A 23,510-nucleotide genomic window follows, 5' to 3' on the forward strand; every position below is an offset into this window, starting at 1 on the left:
TCCTTGTCTCCACTTTATTAAGGGAAGTTTCGTTATAAATGGTCCCTTGGCATTCTTTCAGGCTTCCCATGAACCTTTTAGGCTTGTGGCAAAACTACCATTTCTATTTCTTTCCTAGGGCTGAAGCAGAATAGGACCTCCCAGGTTTTCCCATGGCCCATGGCCTCTATGAGGCATTGGAGGAATGTTTGCCTTCCAAGCAGACGACCCAAGTTCGAGTCCCCATGAAGCTCATGGTTTTGAGCATACTCACCCCCGTTCGGTCAGTGGAGGGTTTCGTATTGCTAGAATGCTGGGCAGGACGCGGCAGAGCTCTCAGACTAGGAAGACAGACCTGGCTTCAGATATACTTCCGAAGTTCAGTCAGTAAAAACCCTATGGTTCACAGTGGTTGAGATAGTTAAAGTTTATTGTGGCAACCTGGCCAATAAGCACATGTGGGATTCATTGAGGGGCGGAGAGATAAATGGCTCAGTGAGCCTCATCCTTCTAGTTCTTGGGTCTCTTGCTTTCTGATGGTCGAACCAGGGTGCAGCTGCCTTAGTCAGTTCCCTGCTTCAGCTGGCAAGGCTCACTTCCTACAAGACATCCCTGAGGAGAAACCATGTGAACCTACCCCGATGCAGCCGTGGGTGCTGGAGCAGTCGTGTGGAGACCCCGGCCAGTGCTGAGATGCTTACACGCCCACTGATTCGGCTTTCCTCCTGCAGTCGTAGTCATTGCGTGTGTTTTGTGAGATGGAGGAGGACTTTGTGGATTGATGTCGGATTACGGGTTTATGTTGGACTTGTGGGCTTGGGCAGCACTGGGATGGGATGTTTTCTTGATGTGCACTTACCATTTATATAAAACCTCCCTCATACATATGAGTTTCTGTGGATTTGTTTCTCTAATGTTCCCAGACTAACACAGTGGTCTAGTCTATAACTGGATGGTTAGGGCTGGGCAGCATTTTAAAAAGGTATTTTGTTGTTGCTGAAAATGCACACAGCAAACCATACACCGATTCAACAATTTCTGCTTGTACAATTCAGTGACATTGGTGACATGGCATCCTGTTGGGCTGTGTACCCAATACCAGCTTCTTTTCTGAGTTGTGCCTCCCCCAGTAACACAAAGCCACCGGCCCCTCACGTTCCCATTTCATCAAGCTGATCCCCTACAGATAGTTCTTAAAAGGGCGTAACGCCTTAGGCCAACAGTCTGTACTCGTGAAACTAAAGCGAGTGTCTGGCTTTAAGAAGACTTCAAGTGTGGGGAGTTTTGGATGTTTCTTTGTTTAAGGTTTAAAAGTGTCGCAGGACTACAGTTTTAGGAGTTCATCCAAACTTCATGGTCCCAGAAAATCTGCAGTTCATGAGAATTTGCTTTTCTTTTCTGCATTTCCCTCCTTTGATCAGGATTCTTCTATAGCATCGTTAGTCCAGTTCAGTCACGGTACCCAGGCACCAACCGGTTCTTAACGTCTCATGATAAAGGTGACACTAGTTCCTGGAGGAAGTTAGCCACAGTCCGTGTTCTCCTGCTACTCATGACGCTCCTTCTTCCTCCACTGGTCCAGGTGAATAGAGACCAACTCGTATGCCTGGAGTGGCTGCTTCTGGAAGCATTCCCTTCTTTTTTAAAAATTTAGTTTATTTTATTTATTTTCTACTTTTTTAGCATTCCCTTCTATTGTGCATAGTCGCCATGAATGAGTCGTGACTTGACAAGAGCTGACAGCCACAGGGCCGTCTGGTCCCCAACTAGCAATGTTCTTTTCCTGATCGTTCGAGTCTTGGCAAAAACATCATTGCCCCAGAATCCGCTCAACACCATCCAAGGCAAGCTTCATGGCTGCCAAATCCCCAGTACTTAGTATGTATGCTTGGCACATCGTAGACACTCAACACATATTTACTGACTGAATAACAAAATAGAGGGATGAAGGATAAGATCCCCTCCCATTAGGGTAAAGGAGTTAAGACTTTTCCCAAACAAGCAAGCAGAGTTACTAAGGTAGGCTTGCGGGTCGATTCGAGACCTGTGTAGGCCAGGAAATCATTTAATTTCGTGCGCTTTCTAGAGTAAGATCATTGTAACAGGCCATCCTTGCCCTTCAGCCCGGTGGCCTCTTCCTCCACCCAGAACACATGCAGATGGCAATAAGCATCATGTGTACAGCACTGGGGTCTTTGGGTGTTGCAAAGGTGCCCAGCTGCTAACCAAATGGCTGGAGATTCGAATTCACCCAGAGACACCTGGGAAGAAAGGGCTGGTGATCTATTTCTGCAGAACCAGCCACGGACGACGGACGACACGTGGAACACAGTTCTATTTGGACACACATGGGGTTACCATGAGCTGGAGTCAGCTCTTGGGCAACTGGTTGACGGGCCTCTGGAGTACATGACGATACATACCACATGATCACAGCGACCAGTCTCATGATGGCTTCATTGAGGCAGTCGAAGAATTCCTTCAGGGCCTGCCCCTGCTCCTTCATGTTGCCGATCACAAAGCCGAAGCACATGGAGAAGACAACCAGCCCCAGGGCGTTGACTCCGTTCACAGACCCTGGAACGGGGACCAGCTCTTCTTTGATGCGAGTGAGCGTCTCCATGGCCTCCGACACATTGCTTATCACAGCTCCCACCAGCGTGTCATTGGGCTCGATGGGAACTTTAAAGCTCCGCTTCTCGTAGTTGGTTTTGAACTTCAAACAAAAGAGCACAACAGGAATGACAAGTGACTTTCTTCACATTTTCTACAATCATGCACCTTATTTTGCATTGAGAGAATAGTTGATAGAAAGTACCCCTATGAACCGTTGTGTCTATCTAGTTATAAACGCCTGCCGCTTACTCAAGACAAATGGATAAAAGCACAGTCAAATACATAGAACAGGAAAGGAATCGCTGATTAAAGATGTTGGACATTCATATGTGCTTTTGTTGTTTTCTGATATCCGATTAAAATGATTAGAATGGATATTTAATACAAACAATCAAACGAACAAACCATCCATTCAAATACAACAGTCCCTTTGATTCTTCAGGGGGTCCCACTGTGAGATCCGAGAAATTCCGTCCTATCCTGTTCCTCATATTTTGCAGCTAAGAACAAAAAAAAGACCAACAACAATATTTAAAAAGCCAGAGAAGAAATTTCTCTCATGGAACAAGCGAGAAATATTTGAGCCTCGAGCCAATTCAGGTGAGGGAGGTCAACTGACTGAGTATCATATTACATTGTGGTTCGAGCCGCAGGAGCAAGTTTACAATAGTCGCTGTCTGGTAGTAAAGCAGTAGAGTCCCTGGCCTGTGCCTAGAGAGGCTCTGCTGGAGGCTTCCGGGTGACTAGATTCTCTGCAGGGGACTGTTGGGCTCTCACGGTCCTCCACAGCCTTCTACAAATTGGGTCACCCATCACCTTAGGCAAGATCCATTTTCTTCTATCTTAAAAAGTGTGCATTTAGATACAATTTAGCTACAGTTGGTAGCTGTAGTGGATTGAATTGTTTCTCCCTAAAATATGGGTTCAAATCTTAATAGTGCCTGTTAATGTGACTATTACTTTATTTGGAAATATGGGCCTTTGCCTCGATGCTCTAGTCCTGATGAAGTCATCCTGGATTAGGGTGGGCCCTAAAAACAGGGTCTGCTGTCTTTATGTTGTTGTTGTTGCCGAGTGCTTTCCAGTTGATTCTGACCCACAGAGACCATATAGGACAGTATAAAACTACCTCACAGGGTTCCCAAGGCTGTAGTGCTTTACAGGAGCAGATAGATAATCTATCTTTGCTCCTGCAGATCCCTAACTTCTGCACACACACACACACACACACACACACACACACACAGCCAGGCGCAGAGCGAGCAGAGGTTAGAATGATACAGCTACAAACCAAGGGTGGCCAGGGGCCACCAGGATTGAGGAAGAGGCCAGGAAGGTGTCTTCTCTAGAGCTTTTCTTAAGGGGAGTTCAGCCCTGCCGACAGTTTGATGTTGGACTTCAGAAGCATGTGAGAGCACATTTCTGCTGTGGGAAGCCACCTCGCTGATGGTGACTTTTAGGGCAGTCCTAGGAGACAAACATAGCTGCCTACATGGAAATCGCAACCTTGTTTGCATTCTGGTCTAAGCCCAAGAGATCTGGGAAGATGCAAAATCCTGTAAATGCCATCCAGAGAGAAATACAATAAATCTGCAGGAGCCAGCATGTTTCCCATCGAAAAGATCTGGAAATCAGCATTTCTGCTATCACCCAGTGTCCCCAGGTTGACTGGAATAGTCGGCTCCGTGGTGCTGTGGCTGGCTGGTGGGATTGAAAGGGGCTTATTAGTTTTGGTCACACATGGTTTTGAATTTTAAAAAGTCAGATTTTGGCTTCTTAGGCATTTTTATTTCTTTTTTAAAGACAAAAGATAGTCCATGCATTTTCAGTTTCTGCATGTAGTATTTATTTGAAAGAGTCTTCATAGACATTTAAAAAGGAGACTGAGAAGCCAAGACTGATTTATAGGCATGGACTCCTGTTCTCCACAAGGTCAAGGTTTTTTTTTTTCATACAGGTTCTCAGTGGAGGCTCAGCGGATCACAGCTGGCGGACTGAAGCCATTTGGAGCAATGCAGGAATCCCTGGGCAGCACAACTTTTTACATGTTCGACTACCCACTGAAAGAAAAGTTGGTGGTCTGGATCCATTCGGTAACCCCAGAAGAAAGGCTTGGTGATGTGCTTCCTTGTGCTGCCATTGCCTTGTAAACCTGATGAGTCGGAAGCAACCAGACGGCAACTTGTTTGGAGAAATGGTTGAGGATGTTTATTTAGCCCGGAACCCAAACCACCGCTGCCGAGTCCGTTCCAAACCCTGGGGGCCCTACAGGACAGAGTAGCCCAGCCCTTTAGGGGTTCCAAGGCTGTCCATCTTTACAGAAACAGACGGCCTCATCTTTCTCCCACAGTGCAACTAGTAGGTTTGAACCACCAACCTTGAGGTGAGCAACCCAATGTTTAGCTCCCCTAACCCTTTTACTAGGGATCCTTCCTAGTTAAAGAATGTTGAATCTCCCCCTACTTTAAAAAATAATTTTAATAGTAAAGCAGCAAAGTTTATTTATTAAAGTGGCGTAGGCAATGACTCGATGGCAGTGAGAACACATATGATAGATGGACATATATGGATTGTGATAAGAGTTGTAAGAGCCCCCAATAAAATTATCTATTAATAAAAAAATACAAAATCAAAACAAAAAAATTTTTGTTCTTGAAAATTTAGCAAATGTGTTCATTTATAATAATATTTCCCAGGCATGTCAATTGTTAGAATGTGAATGAAAATAAAGCATGACTTTAATGGGAAAAAAAACCAACAAAAAACCAAACCAAACTCACTGCTATCAAATCACTGCAACCTTACAGGGCAGGGTAGAACTGTCTTTGTGAGTTTCCAATACTACAAATCTTCACAGGAGTAGAAATCCCTGTTTTTCTTCTGGGGAGTGACTGGTGGTATAGATCTACTGATCTATTGTCTTTGCAGTTAGCAGCCGAATACCTAGCCACTATGTCACCAGGGTTCCAACGGTGAGAATTGTAAAACCTATTTGTATATACAACACAGACGCCAAGAGTTGCTGGCTATGGGGCTAAGAGGAACTGGCTGCAACACCACCCTGGGAACAGTTTCTTAGGAAGCAGAAGGGAGGAGGAGAGAAAGGACCCATTCAGAGGCAACACAATGGACTTGGACTCTGGGTCTGCCATGGACTACCTGTGAGGTCTTGGACTGGCTATGTAATCCACCTGAGCTCTCAGGTGAACTGCCTCTTCAACGCAGTGAAGACAGTTAGACTCACCATCTATCTATTTGTCATGGCAGATCATACAATACTAGCTTTGGACCCCTACCTAGGCATTCAACCCAGGATGGTGCCATTCCTTTCTGGTCTGGCTCTCCTTTCGGAACACAGAAGAAAGAGTCTCTGGGTGGTAAAAGTGGGTCACATGCTTGACTGTGAACCAAAAGTTCAGGCATCTCAGAAGAAGGGCTTGGAGACCTACCTCCAAAAATCAGCCCTGTGAAGCACAGTTCTACTCTGACCCACTACTGGTCGGAGTTGGCTTGACAGGAATGATGACTAGTTCAAGGATTCTTAAAGATTTAGTAGTTAAAAAAAATGGCCCATTGATTTTTAAATCAAATCCAGAAACCTAGAGAATTTCCCTAGACTTCTTTAAAGTAAGTTGTAAATACATGTTACGTTAGGGGGGCAGGGGATGGTGGCCAGAGGGCAGGAGAAGAAGCAAAAGGGGATCCTTCTGATTAATCTTCTCAACAGGAGCAGAGACTCAAAGCACTCTTTTCATGCAAGACACAGTACAGGGTAAGCTGACCATCTTAGTGGTGGAGTGGTGAAGTACTCGACTACCAACAAAAAACGGCATAGTTCAAACCCACCAGCTGCTCCAAGAGGGAAAGATGTGGCAGTCTGCTTCTGTAAAAATCACAGCCTTGAAAACTGTTTGGGACCGTTTTGCCCCACCTAAGATTATCCTGTAGAATTGTCCTGAGTTGGAGTCAACTCACAGCAACCGGTGTGGGTTTTTAGTTTAAGAACTTCTCCTCCACTTCTCCACCCAGCAACCCTAGTGTTTTCTACTGGGTTGGTAAGAAACGTTCCCTATTGCAGAAAGGAGATGGGGGTGGGGGTTGGGGGGGGAGTGTGAGGGGAAGTTGGGGAAAGGGTCCCGTTCTGCTTCCGTTCCAAAGAGGAACTTCACAGGTAAATTAGCGGCTGTAGAATATTTACCTGTTTAAAGCAGGCTTCCACCAGGTTTGGAGGGAACATGTTCCTGCAAAGAAAGCGATAATCACTTGAACATTTCCCCCCATCATGTTTTCTCCTTAAAGATCATTTCCGTATGCCTTAAATAGAGAGAGGCCAGTGCCTGGGGAAGGACACCGCGCTCGGTAAAGGGGCGAGTCGACAGAAAGGAAGAAGATCCTGCACAAGGAGGACTGACACCCGGGCTGAAACAGGGGGCTCAAGCACAGCACTTGTGAAGAGGGCCCAGGCCATGGCAATGCTTCAGCCTGTGGTGCACAGCGTCGCCCGAGTCAAGACCAACTTGATAGCACCCGAGGCCAACGACAAGGTAAAGATTGCATGAAGCCACCCAAAGGAAAGGATCGGGGTAGACTTGAACTTGCACACAGGTAGTCCGTGTTTTTCAGGGAAATCCCAAATTCAACTCATCTGTCCTCTTGTCAGTTCATGTGAATCTTGGTTCAGACATTTATACCATCAAAACTCAGTCCCTAGGGGATATCAGAATGAGACTGGAAATGTCCTCTCTCCTAAGCATTCTGGATAACTGGGGAACTATTTAATAGTAGCAACAATAGCATTTAATTTTCCATGATAGGAGCTTCCAAGGCTCACTGGTGAGGGTGTATTTGAATTTTTGTATTTGTATATGAATTTGAGGCCCATGGGGCAGGATTTGAGGCTTCCTCAGACTGCATCAGAGCAGTGATTAGGGGCATCTACTGATTGATGAGTCTCTAACCAGCTGTATGACCTTAGGTTTCATCTGTTACAGAGGAGACTGAGTTGAACTATTACTGAGTTCATCTGTTACAGCTGAGTTCTGAGTTCATCTGTTACAGGGGAGACTGAGTTGAACTATTAAGGTGTCAGGATTGAAGATTGCAAGCGAAGGAAATATGATCTGGGGCAAGTGAAGAGCCCCAAATCCTAGAAGTTGTGTGCTATCAAAGTCCCATTTTAGGTTGTACAAGCATCTCCCTTTCTTCCTCCCACCTAGGCCACCTGTTTCCATTTTGTTCTCATCTGTGCTCCGTGGGCTTGGTTTTCTAAACCTCAATGGAATTACGAGTTCCGGGGATTCCAGGATACATGCTTGAGTAAAATGGCTTGATACTCTTGTCACTGAAATGAGTAGGGGCAGAAATATAGGCTCTGATTGGTCAAACCAGCCTGGGACTGAGAAGCATTAATTCTAACTACTGGAGGGTATAGTTTGTGGAAAAATGATCTTCCATTAACTGTGTGAACTAAATTAAAACAGTGAGTGAGTGACAATCTGGTATGGAATAATAATTTGATAGGGTGACTTATTGCCTTCACATTATGTGAATAACTTCCTAAAACAGTGGTTCTCAACCTTCCTAATGCTGTGACCCTTTAATACAGTTCCTCGTGTTGTGGTGATTCCCAACCATAAAATTATTTTCATTGCTACTTCATAACTGTAATTTTTGCTATTGTTATCAATTGAGCGACCTCTGTGAAAGAGTGTTTGACCCCCAAAGGGGTCGCAACCCACAGGTTGAGAACCGCTGTCCTCAAAGAAGCCTTCAAGAAGCGCTTCCACGGGCCCGCTCTGTATTCACATACAGAGAGTGCAGAGTCCATGGAAATCGAGAGTACCTGTTCTGCTTCTCCAGTCCTTCTGGAATCTACCTGCCACAGAGCCAGCCCCTAAGATGGCAAGTGTAATCAAGCCCCCAACAGAACTGTCTTTCAGATGATGTGTGAGGAACTTTTAAAAGTCGGTTATGGTATCTTATTAGTCACTTTGCAGGTAAATTCTAAAAAAGGAGCAGAAAGTTGAGGCTAGGAAGAGCTACAGAGTAGGGGAACCCTAAGCAGGTTGGGGATCCAGAAAGCCTGTGCTGGGACAGCTTCTGTTTGCCTCTCTAGACCTGCTCTCCGCCCTGCTCTGAGCTCTGGGAGCCTGACCTGCGGGAGCCGTGGCTTGTGCATTCTCTTGCTTTTTGGCTTCTCACTGGGATGCACTGACAGACCCCAGGGGCAGGTGCTGCATATTTCCCCAGCTTTGTCTCTCATAGCAGTGCCCTTCCTTCGAATCAGAGCCTCAGTTCCCATCCTGAGGTTCTTGTCTATGGTGACCGTTTTTTCTGGGTTCTGCCCACAGCTCCTTTCCTCTGTCCCTCCTTCAGTGCTAGGGATGGGAACAAAATCCTTGCTATTGCAGACTCTGCTGTGATCTGCTTGATCTGCAGTGATCTGCAGTCTGTTCCCTGCAAAGATCCTGACGGACACACAGGCAGGTGTAGCGAGAGAAAGCAAGAAAGTGCCAGGATCGCATGTTGTGGAAGATGGATCCCACCACCCACCCTTTTCCCCAAAACTAGATGGACTCATTTGCAATCAGTGGATGGCTGTATGTGAAACAAGAAGAAGCCATCTTTCATTCTTTTTTCACCAGTTGGAATTGACTCTTGGACCATGGGTCTGGTTTGGTGCTTGACTGTTCGTAAAGGTGAACTGTGGGGCAGCTACAACCAGATGACTGCTCAGGTTTCTTCTGGATCTAAATTGTGTGTTACGGACAGTGATACAGAATGCAGGCTCTGGATTAGAAGTATCCAATGAACAAGTCATGTATGAATCAACCTTCCAAACAGAAAACACGAAACTCACGGTCATTGAGTCCATTCCAATGCATTGAGACCCCACAGGACGCGGCAGAACCACCCCTGTGGGTTTCTGAGGCGGTAACGCTTTACCGGAGTAGAAAGCCTTGTCTTTCCTCCTTAGAGCAGTCGGTGGTTGATGACTTTGTGGTTAGCAGCCCACTGCGTAAAACTAGGAATGATTAGTATCCTGAGGTGCAATGCAGAATTGAGAGGCGAGCTGGATGACCATGTTCTGAATTCCACAGTCAAGGGTCTCAAAACCTGTATTGTCTCCTCGCTGCACTCCCTTCTTTCATAAGAGATCAGAAAAGAGAATCGTACTGTAGCTTCTGGCAGGAAGAAGGGAAGGTGTGGCCTTCATTTCAAGCCCAGTGAGGCTGGTACAGTATGCTAGCTCCACTGGGGTTTAGTTGGCTCCCCAAGATAAGAAGTTCAGAGATCAAAATATACCCACAGGGTCTGGCTTGCAAGGACATACCTGATCAAATCCAGGAAGGCGTCTGCAGCCGTCACTTGTACAATTTTGCCTTCTCTGTGCATGTTTTCCTTTGTGCCTTTCCCAGGATGGATGATGACGACAACGATTATGCCAATTATCACAGCAATGATGGTCGTAGTCATGTAATAGACTACAGCTCGCATTCCCATCTTCCCTGATGCCTTACTATCTAGGGCCGCCATTCCTGGTGAAGGCAAACAGAAGGAGATTTTCAGAAAGTCAGCCCAGGACAATCTCCAGTGGAAGCCAATGGAACCAAGATTTCCTTCTGTGCGTCCCTACCCTCATCCCACCCAGCCAGGAGATTTGGTTGTGTTAGGAGAACTTGGTCCCAGATTTAATTCGGACATTGAAGAGCATCAAAGGAGAGAGCCGTCCATTCGCTTGGGCAACGGTTGGGTCAGTAAACATGTGATGACCTCTTTTCTACTCACAGAATGGATTTCCCATTGTCAAGTAAAGTCTTCTATCTAATGGTTGGACAGTGAAACAACATTCTCTCCTGGCTTGTTGAGAAGCTGCAAGGGCAAGTAGTATGTGCATGCTTGTGTCAAGATAGAGTTTAAAAAACACTGGCAAAATACCCCAAGCTTACTTCAAAAGTTCAAGCGCTGAGGTTATATCACACAAATGAATTGCCCAATTTAATTAAGCTAATTAAATTCTTTCATAGTGGTTCTTCTCATAGGAAAAGGGTTCTTATCATTGTGGTCCGCCACCCTCCACCCCCCACCCCACCCCCCGCCCCTTGATATTTTTAATGTGATGGAAGCCATTATTCTGATCACCTTCAGTTCGAACTACGATTTACACTTAATGCAGACGTTGGGTGATAAGGCCAAGGTCTTCAAATGGTATCTCTGCTGTTTTATTTACTCTCATCTTAAAAAAAGAAAAAGTTATATTACTTTGGAGAGATTCTTCTCATTCTCATCCCCTGCCTTTCTCCACCTGGTCCCAGGCCCGAAAGACACCGTTCCAGGTTAAACACCCTGCTTCCCCTCACTGTCAGACCATCTTCAAAGTCTACCTCAAGCAAGGTGTCATCCTGGGTAAGTAGAAGACATGGCTTTTATGGCTCCCCTAACTACTCCAGCAAATGGAACACATCTGGGTGCCCTTGCAGGTGGACGACCAGTGAGAATGACATAAATACAAAGAAGCTTGAATTCTCTATCATAATCAGGACACTTCTCTTTCATTAGTGGTGTCTTCCCTTTACGTCCTTCTTCCCCGCTCCCTCCACCCCATGAAAACCCACTAGTATGAACTCTACTCAATGTTCTGTTGTCCATAGGGTTGCTATGACTTGGAATTGACCTAACAATAGCTCATAGCTTGTTGACTTAAAACAAAACAAAGCAACAAACTATTTGAAGGTGTGCTTCTCTAGAAAGTACCTTGCACTGCCTGAAGAACAAATAACATTGTCTTGGAAGAAGTCTGGCCAGAATGCTCCTTAGAAGGGAGGATGATGAGACTTTGTTTCATGTACTTTGGATGTGTGATCAGGAGAGACCAGTCCCTGGACAAGGACATCATGCTTGGGAAAGCCGAAGGTGAGCGAAAGAGGAAGACCCTTGACAAAAGGTGTGGACACAGGAGCTGCGACATTGGACCCCAAGAAAGCACAGTGGTGAGGGTGGGACAGGCCTGGCAGTGTTGGAGCAACAGCAACAGCAGCAACAGCAACAACACAAATGTGTCAAAAGCTAGACTTCGATTCAATGATCGATACCGCATTCGAAGGGTGGTTGGGCCCCGATCACACAAACATGCCTATGGGAAGGTAAAGTATTGAAAAATAATAGTGTCTGCTATTGCCAGATCATAGTTTGCTCCCAAATCATGCAAAGGTTGTGATTTGATATGGGAATCGATACTGTGACCTTTAATTTAGAATTTCATTCATCTTTGTACCATATCATTCATGATGTTTATAATAACCACTGTCCAGCATCTGACATATTCCCATTGTAACATCCACAAAGGCAAAAGAAAACAGAAACAGAAACAGTCATCTACGGTCCTGGTTAACAATGTGTAGAATGAAATATGAACTAGAACCCAGATCTTCTGTAGGTGAGTCTAGCTTGCGTTACACCAGTGAATAAACAAATGCGGCTCCTACAAATGAGAAGATCAACACTGGCTTACATGTGGGAACAAAGCCTTTTATAATTCTGGCCCACTTTCTTGAAACCCAGTGGTCCACACATGCATTTACTGGATGGCACCGTTTAGCAGTTTGCCCACACTGGAGATGGGCTAACCCATTCTCAGTCAAAGGCTCTAGTCCCCCCCGCCGACCCCTTCCCCTTTTCATTCACTTCTCTGAATCCCATCTCATAATAGCTTGGCCTCCCTGTTCTTAGAAATGATGGGGGCACAACAGGTCGGAGCTCTCTGCTCGAGGGTACCAGGCAGCAGGATTTTCTTCCTCTGAGGGGCTTCCTTTCTCTCTTGCCTTCTATTCAGCAGTGCTGTTCCATCCTCAGGACAACTTTTCTCTGCTGCTCCCCATCTTGAGCTATTTGGAGAAAGTGCTAAGGGTCCTGGCAGAACACTAGAAACCAAGGGGGCCAACAAAGGGTGAGGCATTGTCCTCCCCTTCCCGGGCTTCCACAGGGAAAGGAATGAGCAGGGCGTTAGCCCAGTCTCCAGCCAACAGGGTATCAATACCAAAACACAAAGTTTATAGTTGTTGGTTTTGTGATAAAAGTTGTATGAGCCCCCAAGAAAATGATTTTTTTAAAATTAAAAAATGAAAACCCATACGGAAGTAGTTACCCATATTGGCTAATTCTGAAATCGCTGAAGATGACCATCAAGATAATTTTAGTCACGAGAAAAAGAATCTATTCAACAAGAGCCCTCACCACCCTCTGCATATTGGCCCTTTGAAACACGAATAAAGCAATAGCCACGTTTGTTTCAGTCAAGGAAGAAGGGCAGATGTCTTCATTAAGCAATTTCCCAATGTAGATCATACCCTAAAGGGATCTCGTAGTCCTTGGTGGGGTTACAGGCCCATATCTCCCCTGGGTACTCCAGCATCCTCACTCTGTCCTTCCAACGACAATTCCCTTTTCTCTGATACAGGCCCGAGGAACGAAAGCACCCACCAGCCACAAGGCCGACACTGTCGTCAGAGCAACTGTCGTCCGAGGTGAACAATCTGTTACACCCAGGGCCACAAGGAGAACGAGTGACCTTGATTTGGGTGGGGACCAGGACAGTGGAGGAAGAACTCTGGAAGACCAAAGCCCAGATGAGCAGGATCCGTGGTTCCTTTCCCTCATCCACACTCCATGACTTTCTTTCTCCTTTTTCCAACCTCATGATATGGGAGAGAACAAGCTATCTGTTGGAGACTAAACACGGATGTCACAGTGTCTGGGGCCAGGGGAAAGTACTCCATCACCTTGTAGAAAAGGAAGCTTTGGCAGCAAATGCCCTAAATGTTTGGGAAGGGGAAAATCGGCAGTGACCCTTGTTACTTGAAAACTCTATGGCAGATCAGGGCATTAGGGCGATGGGGAGATCGGAGGTCATTTGGGTATAAGGCTAATTGTGGGAGTGTGTTAGCACAACCACACATTAATCTCCATAAATATTTGAACAACACATTCCAGCATAAGTAGTAAAGATAATGATCTTGATTGGCCTCTTTTTCTTCATTTGATCTGGGCTTAGCCAAGACACTTGGGGTTGGAATGGACTTGTTGGCAGTGCCAGCCAAAGTAACTTACACTGTCCCCTTCGCGACGTTCTGAGGTCTCTACATGAAGACAACCTGTCATCAGACCCAGGGCCCTCTTGAAACAAATAATTATTATTCATACGGGTACTATGACGATGCTTCCGATTATGATGACATGCTTTGTAGATTGTGAGTTGGCGTTTATGTTGGCCCACTGAATTGATTCACTGCATCCTACCCTGGCCGATAGCACGTATTCATTTAATTTCCTGACATCTTTATGATGCAAGTATTGGTAGGATTGTTCTGAATAGGTAAAGAAACAAGAGGCCCAGACAAGTTCAGTCGCTTGTCCAGGGTTGCCCAGCTAATCGACGGCAGTGCCAGGAATTGACTCTATACCCCCAAAGGGAACCCTTTCTACTGTTCCTGTCTTCACGTGGACGGCTCAGAGTCCTCCACCTTGCATTTGCTTCCTATCCCTGCACTTTCTCTAATCTTCTTGCATTTAAGATGAGCCAGTTGGCTTGAGGAAAATTCCACGAAGCGATGTAACCGAGACAAAAACTCTGCCACATCCCCCAGTATTCTTTGTGGCTGTTGTTGAAAGATGCTGTCCCGTTGGCTGAAACACACACGACACACAGCAAACCCATGCGTAACAGGATCCAATGGTTGTGATCTGGAGGGTTTTGTTGGCTGTTTTTCTGAAGTGATTGCCAGATCTTTCTTCCTAGGCTGTCTTAGTCTGGAAGCACCGCCGAAACCTATTTGGTATCGTAAATCATGCAAGCTTCCATAGATAGATAGGAGGTGACTGCATGTGAGGTGCACTGGCAGAGAATTAGAGGCCAAGTCCCTTGCATGGAAGGTGACCATTCCTCCTGAATCACCACCCCCCTCTGCTGAGAAATCTATGCAAATTCTTCACCACTCCTAGAGCACCCCACCCACAGCATATCCCACTGGAGTGTGGAAGGCTGTGGATACTTGCTGGATGTGGACACTAGAGTCTAATTTTCCTTTCTAAAAACCCATCACTACATACATAACCAGTCATCAACCAAACTCTCAACCAGTCATTTCTGCAAACCTATGATATAGTCATAGATGACTTAGATATCTAAAGGTAACTGAACAAGATATTTTTTCTGGAAGATGAAAAATTAAAACTTTGTTTCAGATACCTACAGTGTTTTAGGCAACAGTCAAGCTGGAGAGAGAGAAAAGGAAGAGAAGAAAGTTTTGAAGCAGATGGGTAATTACCTTTTTGGTAATAATGACAGTCTTTTGGTAATAAGTGTCTCCAAAACAAACAAACAAACAAACAAACAAACAAACAAAACCCCAAGCTCACTGTCATCGAGTTGATTCAGATGCATAAGGACCCTATAGGACTGAGTAGAACTGATCCTGTGGGTTTCCAAGGTTGTACATCTTTACAGAGACAATCTTACCTTTCTCCCTGGGAGTGACTGGTAGGTTTGAACTGCTGACCTTGTGATTAGCAGTCTAATGCATAACCCACTGTGCCATCAAGTCTCCTTAATAATAAGTTTAATGTATTAAAATATTAATACTTAAATGTTAAGACTTAAAATATTAAGTCTCCTTAATAATAAGTTTAAAATCTGCATGAGTTTATTTATTGGTGGGAAATGTCACCTAAATATGTAGGTGGGATTCTGAGCTTGTAAATTGGTTTTCTTTTGGTGTAATATTTGGTATGAGTTCTTCTTGGAGAAATGAAATATGTATGGCCTCAGCCAGGTATTAAAGGATAACATACAAATAATGTTAAATTTCCAATATTCTATTCTTTGCATGGGTTGTATTTTGCCATCTGCCGATCTTTTGCAAACAGATGTCTCCTACATTTATGTACCTCTGTATCCTTCCCCCAGTAGTTGAGGCCTTGTCTTTGGAATGTATAATCAGAAGAAGAAGCCTTCTGTTATGAGCTATCTTTCCACGGATCCCCATGGCATTTCCTTGTTCTTCCAGGGCCATTGGGCCAGGCCCAAAAAAGATTGGTAAAAGGGTGATGGCAACTGCTGGCTGATTCAAAATTACCGTTTGGTTCAGTTTGACCTCATTTCTGATGTATTCCTTCTCCGTCATTTCCCTTTCACATGCTCATCTAATGAACACCGCCTGCCCCTAGCCCTCCTAAAAGGTCAAGATTCGCACACTTACAACAAGGAACTCAAGGACGAGTTTTAATACATCCTGCATTCATCTGAACCCAAGGTAGTGAATGTTTTAAAAACGAAAATTACACTCTTAAAAACAGACTTCATACTGACAGGTTGAAAAGTGGGGTTCCCCCATAGCTGCAGCAAGTAGACACTGTACCCCTAAGACAAGAGGGAGGAGGAGGACTCAGAAGCTCACTAATAAAAAGGCAGTGGGGCCTGGAGTGGAAAGTTGGTGGGCTCTTGCTGCCCACTTCTCAGTTCATAGATAAGTGCTTAACCACTGCACCCCGAGGGGCTCTTTAATCCGACACCACGTTCTCCTGCACTACGATCTCATCTCTGGCCCTTGTAGATTGTGAACAAGTGAAGCTCTATGATTCTATGGGTTTTGGAACTGAAAGCAAACCTCTAAAAATTGAGCAAGACACTGTTAGCAAAAATAATTATATCATCATTTTGAACCACAATTAGTACGTTGGCTTCCAATATGTTATTTACACAACCCGAGGGCAATTGCAGGAATTTTTAGAAGCACATTCTTTCATCCAAATGATGGCACAGTGAGTGAAGTTCAGGAGCCAAGGTGAGCATATCTGAGTTTTACTCCCGTCTCTAGTACCCCGTGACATGAAGGCTCCGTGTTCTCATTGCAGAGTGGAAACAAGAGCGCTCCCTCATAGGGAGTTGCTGACCTCCAAGGGACACCATCCAGAGAACACGTGGCATATTCAACAAAAGTTACCTGTTGTTGTCATTATAAATTAAGCAGATAACTGAATTAAGATGATTCGCTCCACTAAGCCTCTATTTCTCAGCTGTAAAAGAAGCTAACAATATCTCCATTGCACAGTTACTATGAAAGTTAGAAAAACGTACAGCAGATAAGTCGACAAGCATTGCTACTAAGCACAGTTCATACATGCATGGGCTTATTCCCAACAAGCCGCATGGAAACGTGTCTGTGATCAGGGGGTGACTACAGAAAGTTCTCTCAGTAGGATGCTTGTCTTCGTCTTCTTAGGGAGCCTTGATAAAAGGTCCAAGCCAAACAGCAGCTTCTGAGGGCTTCAGCTGGGCCAGTTCAATTCAAGGCAAAGAGATCAGCACACAAGGTTAGGACAACTATTACTTGGGATTCCAGAGAAGTAATCTTGAGAGATTTTTCTCACAGGACAGAGAAAGATATAGGGACTTATTACGAAATTCAGAGAAAAAAAAATAAAGGAAAACTTCATTGGGTGAGAAAAAGCCAGAAAAGTTTTGCTGAAGAATTTTTATTTTTTTGTTGTGACAGAAAATTTTAATTTTTCTGATGTTTATTCATCGAGGGTAGCAGTGCTATCGTATGAGAATGTTGGGGTAAAACTTGACTCCATCTACCTTACAGCCCTGATCTTGCCCCTTCAGACTTCTTTTTGTCCCTAAAATACAAAGAACATTGAAAAAAATCGTGATGTGAGCCCTCCAAGATGCTCAAACCGCCGTATTGATCGGGGATAAACGGAGGAGCACGGACTTCTTTAGCAAAGGGTTAGAGACATGGAAATACTGCCTTCAGAAGGGCATAGGACTAGATGGAGGATACCTCATGAAGCAATAACTTCACCCTTTGATATTCCTGATAAATAAAGACTGCTATGATTTTATAGCAATACTTTTTTTCTTACTCACATACTGTAGCAGGTCCCTGGTAAATGATAGGCTCATTACATGTCTCCCTCTCCTAGTCCTATAATGCCAAGCATGACGTTTTTGTAACATTTTATTAAATGTATATTAATATATATTGATAACTATGAAAGTAAAGAATAAAAGCAAAAATTTTTTTCCCCTGAAATTAAAAATTCAGGCATTATAGGGCTAGAATATTAGAGCCGCGCGAGCAGGACTATCTACTCTCATTGCTGTAGCCTCGGAGCCCAGAGCAGTGACTGCACGTGGGAGGGGCTCCCCAATAATTCATGAGAATCGTTCTTATCACTGTTTTTCTATCAGGCCACATAGAGTTCAGGGTTTAAGTTTGTTTGTTTGTTTTCAGTGCTTAAATTAGGTTTCTGTACTAATGTTAGGTACTAAAGCTGCTTTTTAAAAATATTCAGGCCTACCAATTTTGTTAGATCTTCCCTTAATTAGTTAGAAACAGCAACATTTATGTGGGCACAGTGGGCAATGAATTGAGCTGCTAATCTTCGGGTCAGCAGTTCAAATCCTATGAGTGGGAATCCACAGGATGACAATGGGTTTTGTTTGGGAATTTATTCTCTCATGAACAACGTTGTGGAAGAATGGTGGCAATACAAGCCCACCTTTACCTGGGACTTCAATTCCAGGAACAAGAATTCATTTACAGAGAGGGGCCTTCCCCACCAGCCAGGGAGCCAGGGGCTGGCATCCTTCCAGCCCTCACCACCGGAAGCACCCCTTCCACCCCTACTTGCTTCTCCCTCTCTCTCCTATGCTATTCCCCCTCCCTTTGATAACGTTTTATTCTAGCAGACACACTTATATAAGTAATTGCTATAGTTATATCTGAAAGCAAGGAGGACTTGGAACACTTGCTAGTGAAAAATCAAGACTGCAGCTGTCAGTATGGATCAAAACTCACTGTAAAGAAAACAAAATTCCTCACACCTAGATTAATAGACAACATCAAGATAAATGGAGAAAATATGGAAGTTGTCAAGGATTTCATTTTACGTGGATCCACAATCAATTAGTCATTGATACTGGGAAAATCTGTTGCCCAAGTCCTCTTTAAAGTGTTAGAGAGCACTTTGAGGACCAAGGTGTGCCTGAACCAAGCCATGGTATTTTCAGTGGTCTCATGGGCATGTGAAAGCTGAAGAGCCAATCAGGAAGTCTGGAGAAGAATTGATGCATATTTGGATTATGGTGGTAGCAAGGAATTCTGAAATTACTATGGGATGCTAGATGAACAACCATATGTCTTGGAAGAAGTACAGCCAGAATGCTGTACTAGGAGCAAGGATGGAGAGATATTGTCTCACCTACTTTGGACATGTTAGCAGGAGAGACCAGTCCCTGGAAAAGGACATCATGATTGGTCAACTAGAGGGTCAATGACAAAGAGGAAAACATTGGATGAGATTAATTAGCACAGTGGCTGCAATCATGGGCTCAAATATAACAAGTAGGAGGATGGCATAGGGCTAGGCAGCGTTTTGTTCTGTTGTGCACACGGTTGCTATGAGTCAGGCCTGATTTAATGGTACCCGTGGTAGTTAGGTTTTGTGTCAACTTGGCTCGACCAGGATTCTCAGTAGTTTGGCAGCTGAGGCCTTGGACTTGTAGTTGGGGGAAGATTAAGGTGGAGTGCAACCCCTTAATCACCTCCCCGCCTGACACTGTCTCCTGGGAGGGTGGCTGTGGACCACTCCCTTCTTTCTTCCTGCGGGGCTACAGCTGCATTTGGTTGACTCACGAGCTGGACTGAGCTTGTTGCGTTCTTCACCTGTGTAGACCGTTCTCTCTTGAGAGACATTTCTTTCTTATACCTGTGGCAAGGTCATTGGTTTTGCTTTTCTGGAAGCCTCAGCCTAACAAAACAACAACAACAACAACAACAACATTCCATCTGTTCACATGTTAATAAAAGAATGAGTGAGTAAATGAATGACTTAAGAAAAAAAACCCCAATCAAATGCACAAGGAAATGGAAAAGCAGACTGAAGTCTAAATGAATGCTTTCTATGCAGGCCATGAAATCAATTTAGTGGGTCATGCCTGACATTTTAATCATTTAATGAAAGAGACTCGAATAGAAAACTATCCGAGTGAAGGTCAGGATTGCTTTATGTAACCTTTGTTTCAGCTGTGTGCGTGTATTTATGAGTCCAGTCACAGGATAAAATATGTTTATTATTGTGAGTATGGTTAAAAAAAGTTTGCAAGCCGGATTTGTAAGGTAGAGTGGGGTCATGATAGTATGGGGAAGAAGCATTAAAGAACTAGAGGAAAGTTGCATGTTTCGTCGGTGCTATACTGCACCCTGACTGACTCGTCTCTTCCTTGTGACCCTTCTATGGGGGAATGTTTAATTGTCTACAGATGGGCTTTGGGTCTCCACTCCACTCTCCTCCTCATTCACAGGGATATAATTTTTTGTTATGGGTCTTTGATGCCTGGTACCTGATCCTATCACCACCTCATGATCACACAGACTGGTGTGCTTCTTCCATGTAGGCTTTGTTGCTTCTCAGCTAGATGGCCACTTGTTTATCTTCAAGTCTTTAAGACCCCAGATGCTATATCTTTTGATAGCCAATCTGGCTAGACCAGAGCATGTACATTGGTACAGACAAGAGCTCACAACACAGGGAATCCCTACGTACAGGACAGATAAACCCAGGAGGGTAAGGGGAAAGTGGGGAGGAAAAAGGGGAGATCTATCATAATGATCAGTATATAACCCCCTCCCGGGGGATGAACAGCAGAAAAGTGGGTAAAGGGAGACAATGGTTAGTGTAAGACATGAAAAAATAATAATTTATAAATTATCAAGAGTTCGTGAGGGAGGGAGGATGGAGGAGGTAGGGAAATGAGCTGATACCAAGGGTTCAAAGTAGAAAGAAAATGTTTTGAAAATGATGATATCAACATATGTACAAATGTGCGTGACCCAATGGATGGATGTATGGATTGTGATAAGAGCTGTAAGAGCCCCCAATAAAATGATTTTTTAAAGTTTCAAAACACTGTTATGTATCCCCTATTAATGAACAGAAGAAGCATGACAAAATAACCTTTCTGTCATCTTTTCTATGACCCTGGTCTGCCCACCATAAACAGCCTGATTCATCCAATTGATGCCGACTCAGAGTAGAACTGCCTTATGAGGTTTCCAAGATAGCCATCTTCACCGCATCTTTCTCCTGAGGAATCACTGGTGAGGGGGTGAATCTTTTCATCATTTCACCAAGGCTCCTTTCTGCCTACCATCCAGAAACAAAAAGCAAAAACCATGCCAAATTCAGTGCTGCTGGTTTGATTCTGACTCATAGTGAACCTGTAGGACAAAATAGAACTTCCCGTTTGTGTTTTCAAAAGTCTTCCTGGGAGCCGAAAGCTTCATCCTTCTTCCATCTGCCCATCATACCAGGAAATGATTTCATGTTGATAGTAGACACCAAGGAAAGGAGGGCTCTGATCATTACATCCTGCCAGCTTATTCTACCTGGAATCCAACTGGACATTGTGGAGAGAGGAAAGAAGTTCTAGGAAAGACTCTTTTGTAAAAATTTAAGCAAAAATGCTCTTGGTTTTCATCAGGGAGCCAAGCCATCTTGACCGAAAGCTGAGCACAAGTTTGTGGGGTTTACAGTCAATTAAATCACAAGTATTTTCACATGGGTTTTCGCCCGGCCAAACCTTCTTTCCTAGTACAACATTTCTTTAGCGTGAACACCACGGGCTTCAGGAGTTTCTAGCGGCATGAACCTGACAAGTGAAACTTCCTTGCAAATGCGCAGCTTGTGATGACATATAATTTATCAGGCAATTTGATGCTTTGATTTGACCTGTACAACTTGTCAATTAGAGTCCAACGTTAGTGTTCATGGGTAGAAATGATGAATTGGAAAAGCAAAAGGGAAACATTATATTTGAAAAGACTGTTACGTGGAAAAATCATGGACAATCTCATCAGTGGCAGAAAGCAGTCCAATAAATCATCTTTTATTCTCCATCCGGCAAGAAGCAGATGATCTCTCTCGCGCTTTTCTTTTCTGGCAAGTGATGTTCTTTGGAAAGGAACTTCCGAACAAAGAAGCAGTGAGGGGAAATGAAGGACGACTTCAACCGTGTTGTTGTTGGAAGTTGCCATATGGTGACCTGCGTACATCAGAAAGCAAGACCCCTCAGTCCTGAGACAGCCTCACGATTGTTCTTATGTTTGAGTCTACTGTCGCAGTCACTGTGTCCCTCCATCTCCTCGAGGCTCATCCTCTTTGTCACTGCCCCCCCACTGTATGGAGCATGATGTCCTTCTCCAGGGACTGATCTCTCCTTAATACTGTGCTCAGAGTACATGAGACAAGGTTTTGCCATCCTTACCTCTAAGGAGCACTCTGGCTGTACTTCTTCCCAGACAGATGAGTTTGTTTCTTGGCAGTCCACGGTAGTTTCAATATTCTTCCCCAGCACCATAGCTCAAATTCAGTCTTCTTTACTCAATATCGAACTTGGACATGCATGTGAGGCATTTGAAAATGCCACGACTTGGGTCAGGTGTACCTTGGTCCTCAAAGTAACATTCTTGCTTTTCAATACTTTAAAGAGTATTGTGAAGCAAATTCACTGATTGGGATGTGTCTTTTGATCTCTTGATTACTGCTTCCGTGAGCATTGATTATAGATCCAATGAAGACAAAATCCTTGACAATTTCAACCTTCTCTCCATTTATCACGATCTTACTTATTGGTCCAGTTATGAGGATTTTAGTCTTCTTTATATTCATTCATATTCCATACTGAAGGCTGAAAACCTTGATCTTCATCAGCAGTGCTTTGAATTCTCTTCCCTTTTAGCAAGCAAGGTTATATTATCTGCACATTGCAGGTTGTAAATAAGCCTTGCTCCAGTCCTGATACTGTATTCTTCTCCACATAATCCAGCTTCTCTGATGATTTGCTCAGCATACAACTTGAATAAATATGATAAGATGATACACACCTTCCCTGATTGTAAGCCATGCAGCATTCTCCTGTTTTGTTTGCACAACTGCCTCTTGATCCATGGACAAGTTCCACATGAGCACAAATGAAGTGTTCTGGAATGCCTATTCTTCTCATAACTAACTTTATCCATCGTTAGTTATGATCCACAGTCAAATACCTTCTCAGGGTCCATGACACACAAACAAACATCTTTCTGGTATCCTCTGTTTTGAGCTGAGACCCATTTGATATCAGCAATGACTTCCCTTGTTGCACGTCCTCTTCTGAATCCAGCCTGAACTTCTGGCAGTGTCCTGTCAATGTGCTGCTGCAATCATTCTTGGATGATCTTCGACAAAATTTTACTTGCATATGATATCAATGATAGTACTTTATAGTTTGAACCTTTTGTTTGGTTACCTTACTTTGGAATGGGTACAAATATGGATCTCTTCCAGTCAGTTGACCAAGTCGCTGTCTTCCAAATTTCCTGCCATAGACAAGTGAGTGCTTCCCGACTTTCAATCCATTGAAACATTTCCATTGGTATTCACTCAATTCCTGGAGCCTTGTTTTTGATTTATGCTTTCAGTGCGATTTGGACTTGTTCTTTTAATACTTCTGATTCTTAGTCATATGCCACCTTCTGAAATGGTGGCATGTGGACTAGTTCTTCTTGGTACAGTGACTCTGTATTCTTTCCATCTTCTTTTGATGCTTCCTGCATCATCAATATTTTGCTCACAGGATCTTTCGATATTGCAACTCGACAAGGCTTGAATTTTTCCCTTCAGTTCTTTCAGTTTACGATATGCTGAGTGTTTTCTTCCTTTTTGGTTTTCTAACTCTAGGACTTTGCACATTTCATTATAAAATCTGACTTTGCCTTTTTGAGATTCTCTTTGAAATGCTCTGTTCAGCTCTTGGACTTCATCATTTCTTCCATTTGTCTTAGCTACTCTGTGACTAAGCGTGAGTTTCAGAG

At 44.0% G+C, this 23,510-nt stretch overlaps 1 protein-coding gene across 2 annotated transcripts in view; it reads right to left on the reverse strand.

Annotated features, from left to right (window-relative positions):
* The window catches only part of SLC1A3 (solute carrier family 1 member 3), a 120,938-nt gene that overhangs the window by 12,447 nt on the left and 84,981 nt on the right, over nucleotides 1-23,510 (reverse strand). For both annotated transcript variants that reach the window (XM_045285116.1, XM_004698076.2), the window contains 3 exons: nucleotides 9,929-10,133; nucleotides 6,794-6,836; nucleotides 2,403-2,695 (listed from right to left, as the gene is read on the reverse strand). In XM_045285116.1, coding sequence (XP_045141051.1) covers nucleotides 2,403-2,695; nucleotides 6,794-6,836; nucleotides 9,929-10,133 — 541 coding nt within the window. The remainder of the gene's footprint in view (nucleotides 1-2,402; nucleotides 2,696-6,793; nucleotides 6,837-9,928; nucleotides 10,134-23,510) is intronic.

Source organism: Echinops telfairi, unplaced genomic scaffold (assembly GCF_000313985.2).
Source record: "Echinops telfairi isolate 266 unplaced genomic scaffold, ASM31398v2 ScPeMD7_7469;HRSCAF=8507_1, whole genome shotgun sequence".
Taxonomy (NCBI): Eukaryota; Metazoa; Chordata; class Mammalia; order Afrosoricida; family Tenrecidae; genus Echinops; species Echinops telfairi.